General features: G+C 46.9%; 1 protein-coding gene across 1 annotated transcript in view; it reads left to right on the top strand.

Moving 5' to 3' along the window:
- Nucleotides 1–12,807, top strand: part of tenm4 (teneurin transmembrane protein 4) — a 598,174-nt gene that overhangs the window by 486,438 nt on the left and 98,929 nt on the right. The window contains 4 exon segments of the mRNA XM_031791303.1: nucleotides 2,391–2,492; nucleotides 2,949–3,125; nucleotides 5,112–5,518; nucleotides 5,739–5,930. Of these exon segments, the coding sequence (XP_031647163.1) occupies nucleotides 2,391–2,492; nucleotides 2,949–3,125; nucleotides 5,112–5,518; nucleotides 5,739–5,930 (878 nt within the window).

A 12,807-nucleotide genomic window follows, 5' to 3' on the forward strand; every position in this document is an offset into this window, starting at 1 on the left:
TTTAGGATGAGGAATCATCCAGCCCTCATGTGATAGGTTGTCCGGGCATCGAGAAATGCCCTTTCTATTTCCCAGGTGTAGGATGAGGAATCATCCAGCCCTCATGTGATAGGCTGTCCGGGCATCGAGAAACGCCCTTTCTATTTCCCAGGTGTAGGATGAGGAATCATCCAGCCCTCATGTGATAGGCTGTCCGGGCATCGAGAAATGACCTTTCTATTTCCCAGGTGTAGGATGAGGAATCATCCAGCCCTCGTGTGATAGGCTGTCCGGGCATCGAGAAACGCCCTTTCTATTTCCCAGGTTTAGGATGAGGAATCATCCATCCCTCATGTGATAGGTTGTCCGGGCATCGAGAAATGCCCTTTCTATTTCCCAGGTTTAGGATGAGGAATCATCCAGCCCTCATGTGATAGGCTGTCCGGGCATCGAGAAATGCCCTTTCTATTTCCCAGGTGTAGGATGAGGAATCATCCAGCCCTCATGTGATAGGCTGTCCGGGCATCGAGAAACGCCCTTTCTATTTCCCAGTAAATGAAGACCTCTTTTCCTTTTTGCTGTTCTCAGCCCTGCTATTGAAATACAGCCCTGCTATTGAAATACAACGCTTTATATTGCTCTCCTCAGAGAGGCGTGTGTGGGGGTGGTTGGGGGGATGAGGGGGGGGGGGGTATTATCTTCATAACAATAAGTCATCATTTTGGAGGTCTGGAGGTGAGCAGTGCCTTTCATTCCATAAGTAGTCCTCCATTTGTGGTGGTGTGGGGGGGGGGGGGGGGTGTAGTCCTCCATTTGTGGTGGTGTGGGGGGGGGTGTAGTCCTCCATTTGTGGTGGTGTGGGGGGGGGGTGTAGTCCTCCATTTGTGGTGGTGTGGGGGGGGGTGTAGTCCTGCATTTGTGGTGGTGTGGGGGGGTTGTAGTCCTCCATTTGTGGTGGTGTGGGGGGGAGGTGTAGTCCTCCATTTGTGGTGGTGTGGGGGGGGGGGGGTGTAGTCCTCCATTTGTGGTGGTGTGGGGGGGGGGTGTAGTCCTCCATGTGGTGGGGGGGGGTGTAGTCCTCCATTTGTGGTGGTGGTGTGGGGGTGGGGGGTGTAGTCCTCCATTTGTGGGGGGGGGGGTGTAGTCCTCCATTTTCTCTTCAAGGACTTTACCTCCCGCTGTGTTGTTTTCCATTAACAAATTAATGACCCACAGCTGAGAGAGACATCCACTGTGAGGGGTGGAGGGCTGAGGTGTGGCTATAGTACATCTCCTCCCTAAATGAGCTCCCAGGCTTGTGGAGCTGTTATGAGATAGTGTTGAAAACATCCAGCTATCTACCAGTCCTATAAATGCTTCTCAACAACTCCTGTTGCCCCCCTCCAGGCTTTTGTTTTCCTCTCAAATGAATGTGAAAAATGTGTTGATCGATGCAAACATGCTTTCAGTTTTGGACCTGAAGCACCTGTCCTCACATGGTCTGTCTGTCTGTCTGTCTGTCTGTCTGTCTGTCTGTCTCCCCTCAGGTGTATCTTGGTCCACTCACCTCTCATACCTCTTATCACATCTCTACTGTCTCCTCTCCTCACATATCTACTGTCTGTTGTTGACCTCTCCTCACATCTCTAGTGTCTGTTGTTGACCTCTCCTCACATCTCTAGTGTCTGTTGTTGACCTCTCCTCACATCTCTAGTACCTCCTCTCCTCACATCTCTACTGTCTGTTGTTGACCTCTCCTCACATCTCTACTGTCTGTTGTTGACCTCTCCTCACATCTCTACTGTCTCCTCTCCTCACATCTCTACTGTCTGTTGTTGACCTCTCCTCACATCTCTACTGTCTGTTGTTGACCTCTCCTCACATCTCTACTGTCTGTTGTTGACCTCTCCTCACATCTCTACTGTCTCCTCTCCTCACATCTCTACTGTCTCCTCTCCTCACATCTCTACTGTCTGTTGTTGACCTCTCCTCACATCTCTACTGTCTGTTGTTGACCTCTCCTCACATCTCTACTGTCTGTTGTTGACCTCTCCTCACATCTCTACTGTCTCCTCTCCTCACATCTCTACTGTCTGTTGTTGACCTCTCCTCACATCTCTACTGTCTGTTGTTGACCTCTCCTCACATCTCTACTGTCTCCTCTCCTCACATCTCTACTGTCTGTTGTTGACCTCTCCTCACATCTCTACTGTCTGTTGTTGACCTCTCCTCACATCTCTACTGTCTCCTCTCCTCACATCTCTACTGTCTCCTCTCCTCACATCTCTACTGTCTCCTCTCCTCACATCTCTACTCTCTCCTCTCCTCACATCTCTACTGTCTCCTCTCCTCACATCTCCACTGTCTGTTGTTGACCTCTCAGTCAGTCACATGGATAACTCTCTGTATGTTGTGTGTCTGTTCCTCTGTAGGTGCGCCTGGAGTGGCCCACAGACCTGGCTGTCAGTCCCATGGATAACTCTCTGTACGTCCTGGATAACAATGTGGTACTGCAGATCTCTGAGAACCACCAGGTGAGGAAACAAAACACTAGACTCTATTCTACTAGACTTTACTTGAAAATATTGTGATATGTGGTTGTTTTACCGACGTACGTTGAATGCACTGACCTTAGTTGAATGCACTGACCTTAGTTGAATGCACTGACCTTAGTTGAATGCACTGACCTTAGTTGAATGCGCTGACCTTAGTTGAATGCGCTGACCTTAGTTGAATGCGCTGACCTTAGTTGAATGCGCTGACCTTAGTTGAATGCACTGACCTTAGTTGAATGCACTGACCTTAGTTGAATGCACTGACCTTAGTTGAATGCACTGACCTTAGTTGAATGCACTGACCTTAGTTGAATGCACTGACCTTAGTTGAATGCACTGACCTTAGTTGAATGCACTGATTGTAATTCCCTCTGGATAAGAGTGTTAGACCGTCTGGTACATTTAAATGATTCAAATGTCAATTGTAACCACCAGGTGCGTATCGTGGCAGGGAGGCCCATGCACTGCCAGGTGCCCGGCCTGGATCACTTCCTGGTCAGCAAGGTGGCCGTCCATGCCACCCTGGAGTCGGCCAACGCTCTCGCCGTCTCTCACAATGGCATCCTGTATATCTCTGAGTCAGACGAGAAGAAGATCAACCGTGTGAGACAGGTGAGATAGAGAAACAACTTCTTACTTTTACCTGGACTTACCTGGGTCATCATACCTGTACTTACCTGGGTCATCATACCTGGACTTACCTGGGTCATCATACCTGGACTTATCTGGGTCCATCATACCTGGACTTATCTGGGTCCATCATACCTGGACTTATCTGGGTCCATCATACCTGGACTTATCTGGGTCCATCATACCTGGACTTATCTGGGTCATCATACCTGTACTTACCTGGGTCATCATACCTGTACTTACCTGGGTCATCATACCTGTACTTACCTGGGTCATCATACCTGTACTTACCTGGGTCATCATACCTGTACTTACCTGGGTCATCATACCTGTACTTACCTGGGTCATCATACCTGTACTTACCTGGGTCATCATACCTGTACTTACCTGGGTCCTCATACCTGTACTTACCTGGGTCCTCATACCTGTACTTACCTGGGTCATCATACCTGTACTTACCTGGGTCCTCATACCTGTACTTACCTGGGTCATCATACCTGTACTTACCTGGGTCATCATACCTGTACTTACCTGGGTCATCATACCTGTACTTACCTGGGTCATCATACCTGTACTTACCTGGGTCATCATACCTGTACTTACCTGGGTCATCATACCTGTACTTACCTGGGTCATCATACCTGTACTTACCTGGGTCATCATACCTGTACTTACCTGGGTCATCATACCTGTACTTACCTGGGTCCTCATACCTTTATAATCTGTTATAATCAAATCAAATGTATTTATAAAGCCCTTCGTACATCAGCTGATATCTCAAAGTGCTGTACAGAAACCCAGCCTAAAACCCCAAACAGCAAGCAATGCAGGTGTAGAAGCACGGTGGCTAGGAAAAACTCCCTAGAAAGGCCAATACCTAGGAAGAAACCTAGAGAGGAACCAGGCTATGTGGGGTGGCCAGTCCTCTTCTGGCTGTTTCGGGTGGAGATTATAACAGAACATGGCCAAGATGTTCAAATGTTCTTAAATGACCAGCATGGTCAAATAATAATAATCACAGAAGTTGTCGAGGGTGCAGCAAGTCAGCACCTCAGGAGTAAATGTCAGTTTGCTTTTCATAGCCGATCTCTACCACTCCTGAGTATCTCTAGAGAGTAGAAAACAGCAGGTCTGGGACAGGTAGCATGTCCGGTGAACAGGTCAGGGTTCCATAGCCGCAGGCAGAACAGTTGAAACTGGAGCAGCAGCATGGCCAGGTGGACTGGGGACAGCAAGGAGTCATCATGCCAGGTAGTCCTTAGGCATGGTCCTAGGGCTCAGGTCCTCCGAAAGATATAACAGACTGACCCTAGCCCCTCGACACATAAACTACTGCAGCATAAATAATGGAGGCTGAGACAGGAGGGGTCAGGAGACACTGTGGCCCCATCCGAGGACACCCCCGGACAGGGCCAAACATATAACCCCACCCACTTTGCCAAAGCACAGTCCCCACACCACTAGAGGGATATCTTCAACCACCAACTTACCATCCTGAGACAAGGCTGAGTATAGCCCACAAAGATCTCCGCCACGGCACAACCCAAGGGGGGGCGCCAACCCAGACAGGAAGATCACATCAGTGACTCAACCCACTCAAGTGACACACCATAATCTCCACCTGGCACAGCCAGAAGAGGACTGGCCACCCCACATAGCCTGGTTCCTCTCTAGGTTTCTTCCTAGGTTTTGGCCTTTCTAGGGAGTTTTTCCTAGCCACTGTTCTTCTACACCTGCATTGCTTGCTGTTTGGGGTTTTAGGCTGGGTTTCTGTACAGCACTTTGAGATATCAGCTGAGGTAAAAAGGGCTTTGTAAATACATTAGATTGATTGATTGATTGATTACCTAGACTACTATTGTACTGTTTTGCTATTTTACTTGCAATGATCGTTGAACTGTAATACTCTCTGTCCGGACAAGACGGACCATCTTTTACTCGGATGTAAACATTTCCTGTAAATTTCAGGTGTCCACCAATGGAGAGATTTCATTGGTGGCTGGGGCGCCCAGCGGCTGTGACTGTAACAACGACGCTAACTGTGACTGTTACTCCGGCGACGATGGCTACGCAAAAGATGCCAGAGTTAACGCTCCGTCGTCATTGGCTGTCTCCCCTGACGGTGAACTCTTCGTCGCCGACCTTGGCAACATCCGTATTCGCTCTGTCCGACGGAACAAACCTTACCTGAACCCACTGAGCATGTACGAGGTCTCCTCCCCGATTAGCGATGAACTCTATCTCTTTGACTCCAATGGCAGTCACATCTATACTCAGAGTCTGACCACTGGGGATGACATCTATAACTTGACCTACTCCGGAGAGGGAGACCTGGCCAGCATCACGGATCAGAACAACAACGTAGTGACCATCAGGTGCCTTTTATCTATTTATGTATCTGTTTTGTTGCTACACTAGTCTGTTATTTTACTAATTGAATTGTTATCTTAGTTTTATGTTTGTCTAGAAAACTTTTTTTTTTTTTATCACCTTTTATTAGTTTATTCGTTAAGCATTTTCAACTGCATTTGTTGTCAGAAATATGCTATATACACTGTACATGAAGTTTGATGAATGAATTGATTGATTGATCAGGAGGGATACAACAGGCATGCCTCTGTGGTTGATGGTGCCTGATGGACAGACTTTCTGGTTCACCATTGGGACCAACAACGCCCTGAAGACCATCGCTGCTCAGGGGCAGGAGCTGGCTATGATGACCTATCACGGGAGCTCCTCATTACTGGCTACGAAGAGTAACAACAACGGATGGACCACCTTCTATGAGTAAGTAGACAAAATATTTTGTTTACCCCAAACACACCTGCATCCCAAAGCAATTTCAGTACAAAATCTGTGTGCCAGGCTCCCAGCTGAGTTGATTACAGACTAAGGCTTTGCAGTAGCTGCGTTAGATCAAAGCTGAATTCTTAATGGTCTTTTCTCTGACAATCCCCCCCAAAAAGCATTTTTTCTGGATAACATCATGTTACTATGGATCCCATCACTTGGCTTGCCTCAGAGCTAGAATCATTCGTGTCTGTTTCAAAGTAACACTAAAAGTTGAGCAAGGGGGTGACTTTAGTTTAGTTGGTAGGGGGTGACTTTAGTTTAGTTGGTAGGGGGTGACTTTAGTTTAGTTGGCTGGTGGGTGGCTTTAGTTGGGAGGTAGGTGGCTTTAGTTGGCTGGTGGGTGGCTTTAGTTTAGTTGGCTGGTGGGTGGCTTTAGTTGGGAGGTAGGTGGCTTTAGTTGGCTGGTGGGTGGCTTTAGTTGGGAGGTGGGTGGCTTTAGTTTAGTTGGGAGGTGGGTGGCTTTAGTTTAGTTGGGAGGTGGGTGGCTTTAGTTTAGTTGGGAGGTGGGTGGCTTTAGTTTAGTTGGCTGGTGGGTGACTTTAGTTTAGTTGGCTGGTGGGTGACTTTAGTTTAGTTGGGAGGTGGGTGACTTTAGTTTAGTTGGCTGGTGGGTGGCTTTAGTTGGTTGGTGGGTGGCTTTAGTTTAGTTGGCTGGTGGGTGGCTTTAGTTGGTTGGTGGGTGACTTTAGTTTAGTTGGGAGGTGGGTGACTTTAGTTTAGTTGGGAGGTGGGTGGCTTTAGTTGGTTGGTGGGTGACTTTAGTTTAGTTGGGAGGTGGGTGGCTTTAGTTTAGTTGGGAGGTGGGTGGCTTTAGTTTAGTTGGGAGGTGGGTGGCTTTAGTTGGTTGGTGGGTGACTTTAGTTTAGTTGGGAGGTGGGTGGCTTTAGTTGGTTGGTGGGTGACTTTAGTTTAGTTGGGAGGTGGGTGGCTTTAGTTTAGTTGGGAGGTGGGTGGCTTTAGTTTAGTTGGGAGGTGGGTGGCTTTAGTTTAGTTGGTTGGTGGGTGGCTTTAGTTTAGTTGGTTGGTGGGTGGCTTTAGTTTAGTTGGGAGGTGGGTGGCTTTAGTTTAGTTGGCTGGTGGGTGGCTTTAGTTGGCTGGTGGGTGACTTTAGTTTAGTTGGGAGGTGGGTGGCTTTAGTTTAGTTGGTTGGTGGGTGGCTTTAGTTTAGTTGGTTGGTGGGTGGCTTTAGTTTAGTTGGGAGGTGGGTGGCTTTAGTTTAGTTGGATGGTGGGTGAGTGGCTTTAGTTTAGTTGGATGGTGGGTGAGTGGCTTTAGTTTAGTTGGATGGTGGGTGAGTGGCTTTAGTTTAGTTGGATGGTGGGTGAGTGGCTTTAGTTTAGTTGGAAGGTGGGTGCCTTTTAATTGTCTCTCTTATGAATGAAATACAGGACCTGTACAAGTTTAATGGTAGATATGAAGACAAGTTTAATGGTAGATATGAAGACAAGTTTAATGGTAGATATGAAAACAAGTTTAATGGTAGATATGAAAACATGTTTAATGGTAGATATGAAAACATGTTTAATGGTAGATATGAAAACATGTTTAATGGTAGATGTGCATTTTTTCCCCCCAAACATCTTCAATGGATGTCCCTCTAAGTGAGGTGCTTCCTGCTGTTAAATCATTTCCATCTTCAGTGTTGTAAAACGCCCATATCAGGTTTCGTACTGTGGCTGACAGGGTCGTGCTGCAACGTGATAATTACATCATCAGCCGTTTTAGAGGAATGCAAAAGGAAGACTATTGGACAGTAGGTCCAACCACTCGGTGAGTCTGTCACTGCCCACAGACAGAGCTGTCCTCCATGCCACTGCTAGGTCGATAGATATAGGCATGCATCCCAAATGGGACCCTATCCCCCCTACGTAGTGCACTACTACGCTATGGGCCCTGGTCAAAAGTAGTGCACTATGAAGGGAATAGGGTGCCATTCATTCTACTTGTTGTGTTCAATAATGCCCATTTCAGATGAAAGCCACATCAAACGTAGGTGTTAAACATCAGTGTAGATTAAACGGAGCCCACTGATTGGTGTGTCAGAGATGAGGTATCCCATCATCCACCTGGAACACATTTCTCAACAGTCAATCAGGTGGATTATCATCACAATGATGAATGACACACACAGAAACACACACACACACGCAAACACATACGCACGCACACACACAAACACACACACGCGCGCGCGCACACATACGCACGCACACACATATACACACACAAACACAGACAAAAACGCATGCAGACACACAGACACACACATACACACACATACACACACACAGACACACACACACACACACACACACACACACACACACACACACTGGAAGGACAATCTGATTGACCTGTGTGGTCCCTATCCATTTGCTATAGTATCCTATAGAACACAACTGTCGTCTTTCAACAGGCCCAATATATAATAGAGATAATAGCATGCCCTGGTGCTCGGTTTCCAGGTTCTCCACTAATTGGATCTCGATTTGAAATATGTTTTCATACTATTGAATGGGTCGACCTTGGGCCCTACTGGGCTAACACGGCATGACTGATCTCTGTAAAGAACACTCAAGTGTTTTTCTCCTCTACCGCACTACCTACAAAACAGACCCTAATAAATAGGAACTACAATCTCTGTTCATATAGTATCAACTCTCTCCTCTGTGTGTATAGGACCTACTGTATATACGCTGAGTATAAAAACCATCAGTTTATGTCTTTCCATGACATCGACTGACCAGGTGAATCCAGGTGAAAGTTATGATCCCTTATTGATGTTACCTGTTAAATCCACTTCAATCCGTGTAGATGAAGGGGAGGAGTCACGTTAAAGAAGGGTTTTTAAGCCTTGAGACCATTGAGACCTGGATTGTGTCTGTGTGTCATTCAGAGGGTGAATGGGCAAGACAAAATATTTAAGTGCCTTTGAACGGGGTATGGTAGTAGGTGCACCGGTTTGTGTCAAGAACTGCAATGCTGCTGGGTTTTTCACAGTCATCAGTTTTCCTGTGTGTATCATAGAATGGTCCACCACCCAAAGGACATCCAGACAACTTGACACAACTGTGGGGAAGAATTGGAGTCCACACGGGCCAGCATTCCTGTGGAACGCTTTCAACACCTTGTAGAGTCCCTGCCCTGTGGAACACTATTGACTCCTTGTAGAGTCCCTGCCCTGTGGAACACTATTGACTCCTTGTAGAGTCCCTGCCCTGTGGAACACTATTGACTCCTTGTAGAGTCCCTGCCCTGTGGAACACTATTGACTCCTTGTAGAGTCCCTGCCCTATGGAACACTATTGACTCCATGTAGAGTCCCTGCCCTGTGGAACACTATTGACTCCTTGTAGAGTCCACGCCCTGTGGAACACTATTGACTCCTTGTAGAGTCCACGCCCTGTGGAACACTATTGACTCCTTGTAGAGTCCACGCCCTGTGGAACACTGACTCCTTGTTGAGTCCCTGCCCTGTGGAACACTATTGACTCCTTGTAGAGTCCCTGCCCTATGGAACACTATTGACTCCTTGTAGAGTCCCTGCCCTGTGGAACACTATTGACTCCTTGTAGAGTCCACGCCCTGTGGAACACTATTGACTCCTTGTAGAGTCCACGCCCTGTGGAACACTATTGACTCCTTGTAGAGTCCACGCCCTGTGGAACACTATTGACTCCTTGTAGAGTCCACGCCCTGTGGAACACTATTGACTCCTTGTAGAGTCCCTGCCCTGTGGAACACTATTGACTCCTTGTAGAGTCCCTGCCCTGTGGAACACTATTGACTCCTTGTAGAGTCCCTGCCCTGTGGAACACTATTGACTCCTTGTAGAGTCCCTGCCCTGTGGAACACTATTGACTCCTTGTAGAGTCCCTGCCCTGTGCAACACTATTGACTCCTTGTAGAGTCCCTGCCCTGTGGAACACTATTGACTCCTTGTAGAGGCCATGCCCTGTGGAACACTATTGACTCCTTGTAGAGTCCACGCCCTGTGGAACACTGACTCCTTGTTGAGTCCCTGCCCTGTGGAACACTATTGACTCATTGTAGAGTCCCTGCCCTGTGGAACACTGACTCCTTGTAGAGTCCCTGCCCTATGGAACACTATTGACTCCTTGTAGAGTCCCTGCCCTGTGGAACACTATTGACTCCTTGTAGAGTCCCTGCCCTGTGGAACACTATTGACTCCTTGTAGAGTCCACGCCCTGTGGAACACTATTGACTCCTTGTAGAGTCCCTGCGCTGTGGAACACTATTGACTCCTTGTAGAGTCCACGTCCTGTGGACCACTATTGACTCCTTGTAGAGTCCCTGCCCTGTGGAACACTATTGACTCCTTGTAGAGTCCCTGTCCTGTGGAACACTATTGACTCCTTGTAGAGTCCCTGCCCTGTGGAACACTATTGACTCCTTGTAGAGTCCACGCCCTGTGGAACACTATTGACTCCTTGTAGAGTCCATGCCCGGACGAAGTGGGGCTGTTCTGAGGGCAGAAAGGGGTGCAAATCAATATTAGGAAGATGTTCCTAACGTTGTATACACTCAGTGTGCATTATACATGTAGTGAAGGATTAAGGCCTACACAGTATGTGAAGCTGAAGGGAGGATTTGTGCTCGAAGGTCAGACCAAATAAAATAAAATTGTATTGGTCACATACGCATGGTTAGCAGATGTTATTGCGAGTGTAGCGAAATGCTTGTCAGTGTAGGTCGGTGTGGGACCTGAGGGTCAAAGGTCAGACCATTAGGTCAGTGTGGGACCTGAGGGTCAAAGGTCAGACCATTAGGTCAGGTCAGTGTGGGACCTGAGGGTCAAAGGTCAGACCATTAGGTCAGGTCAGTGTGGGACCTGAGGGTCAAAGGTCAGACCATTAGGTCAGGTCAGTGTGGGACCTGAGGGTCAAAGGTCAGACCATTAGGTCAGTGTGGGACCTGAGGGTCAAAGGTCAGACCATTAGGTCAGTGTGGGACCTGAGGATCAAATAAACAAAACCACAAAGGACTGCAGAGAGAACAATAAAAGACATCTGCTGCACTATGTCTTCTCCCACTTCATCCCAAATGGAACCCTATTCCCTACATAGGGCACTACTTTAGACCAGGGCCTATGGAACCCTATTCCCTACATAGTGCACTACTTTTGACCAGGGCCTATGGAACCCTATTCCCTATATAGGGCACTACCTTTGACCAGGGCCTATTGGTCTCACCATTTCTGGCTGCTATACCCCTTGGCAACTTTATCTTCTTTGACATTTTAGTGTACTTGCCAACAGTGACTTCCTAATGTTGTTGTGGTAATGATAAGCGCCGGTGCTTAAGGGTTATACTATCAATGTATTCATTCAGAGGGAGATTGTTTAAGCTGCCTAATTGTTTAGTGTAATTCTCAGAGCTTTCATTCTGACCCAGTAACACGAGGACTTTAGCTTCCAGTAACTCTCAGAGCTTTCATTCTGACCCAGTAACACTAGGACTTTAGCTTCTAGTAATTCTCAGAGCTTTCATTCTGACCCAGTAACACTAGGACTTTAACTTCCAGTAATTCTCAGAGCTTTCATTCTGACCCAGTAACACTAGGACTTTAGCTTCCAGTAATTTTCAGAGCTTTCATTCTGACCCAGTAACACGAGGACTTTAGCTTCTAGTAATTCTCAGAGCTTTCATTCTGACCCAGTAACACGAGGACTTTAGCTTCCAGTAATTCTCAGAGCTTTCATTCTGACCCAGTAACACTAGGACTTTAGCTTCCAGTAATTTTCAGAGCTTTCATTCTGACCCAGTAACACGAGGACTTTAGCTTCCAGTAATTCTCAGAGCTTTCATTCTGACCCAGTAACACGAGGACTTTAGCTTCTAGTAACTCTCGTAGCTTTAATTCTGACCCAGTAACACTAGGACTTTAGCTTCTAGTAATTCTCAGAGCTTTCATTCTGACCCAGTAACACTAGGACTTTAGCTTCCAGTAACTCTCAGAGCTTTCATTCTGACCCAGTAACACTAGGACTTTAGCTTCTAGTAATTCTCAGAGCTTTCATTCTGACCCAGTAACACTAGGACTTTAGCTTCCAGTAATTCTCAGAGCTTTCATTCTGACCCAGTAACACTAGGACTTTAGCTTCCAGTAATTTTCAGAGCTTTCATTCTGACCCAGTAACACTAGGACTTTAGCTTCCAGTAATTTTCAGAGCTTTCATTCTGACCCAGTAACACGAGGACTTTAGCTTCCAGTAATTCTCGTAGCTTTCATTCTGACCCAGTAACACTAGGACTTTAGCTTCTAGTAATTCTCAGAGCTTTCATTCTGACCCAGTAACACTAGGACTTTAGCTTCCAGTAACTCTCAGAGCTTTCATTCTGACCCAGTAACACTAGGACTTTAGCTTCTAGTAATTCTCAGAGCTTTCATTCTGACCCAGTAACACTAGGACTTTAGCTTCCAGTAATTCTCAGAGCTTTCATTCTGACCCAGTAACACTAGGACTTTAGCTTCCAGTAATTTTCAGAGCTTTCATTCTGACCCAGTAACACTAGGACTTTAGCTTCCAGTAATTTTCAGAGCTTTCATTCTGACCCAGTAACATGAGGACTTTAGCTTCCAGTAATTCTCGTAGCTTTCATTCTGACCCAGTAACACTAGGACTTTAGCTTCCAGTAATTCTCAGAGCTTTCATTCTGACCCAGTAACACTAGGACTTTAGCTTCTAGTAATTCTCAGAGCTTTCATTCTGACCCAGTAACACGAGGACTTTAGCTTCCAGTAATTCTCAGAGCTTTCATTCTGACCCAGTAACACTAGGACTTTAGC

The sequence above is a fragment of the Oncorhynchus kisutch genome, linkage group LG15, assembly GCF_002021735.2.
Source record: "Oncorhynchus kisutch isolate 150728-3 linkage group LG15, Okis_V2, whole genome shotgun sequence".
NCBI classification, from domain to species: Eukaryota; Metazoa; Chordata; class Actinopteri; order Salmoniformes; family Salmonidae; genus Oncorhynchus; species Oncorhynchus kisutch.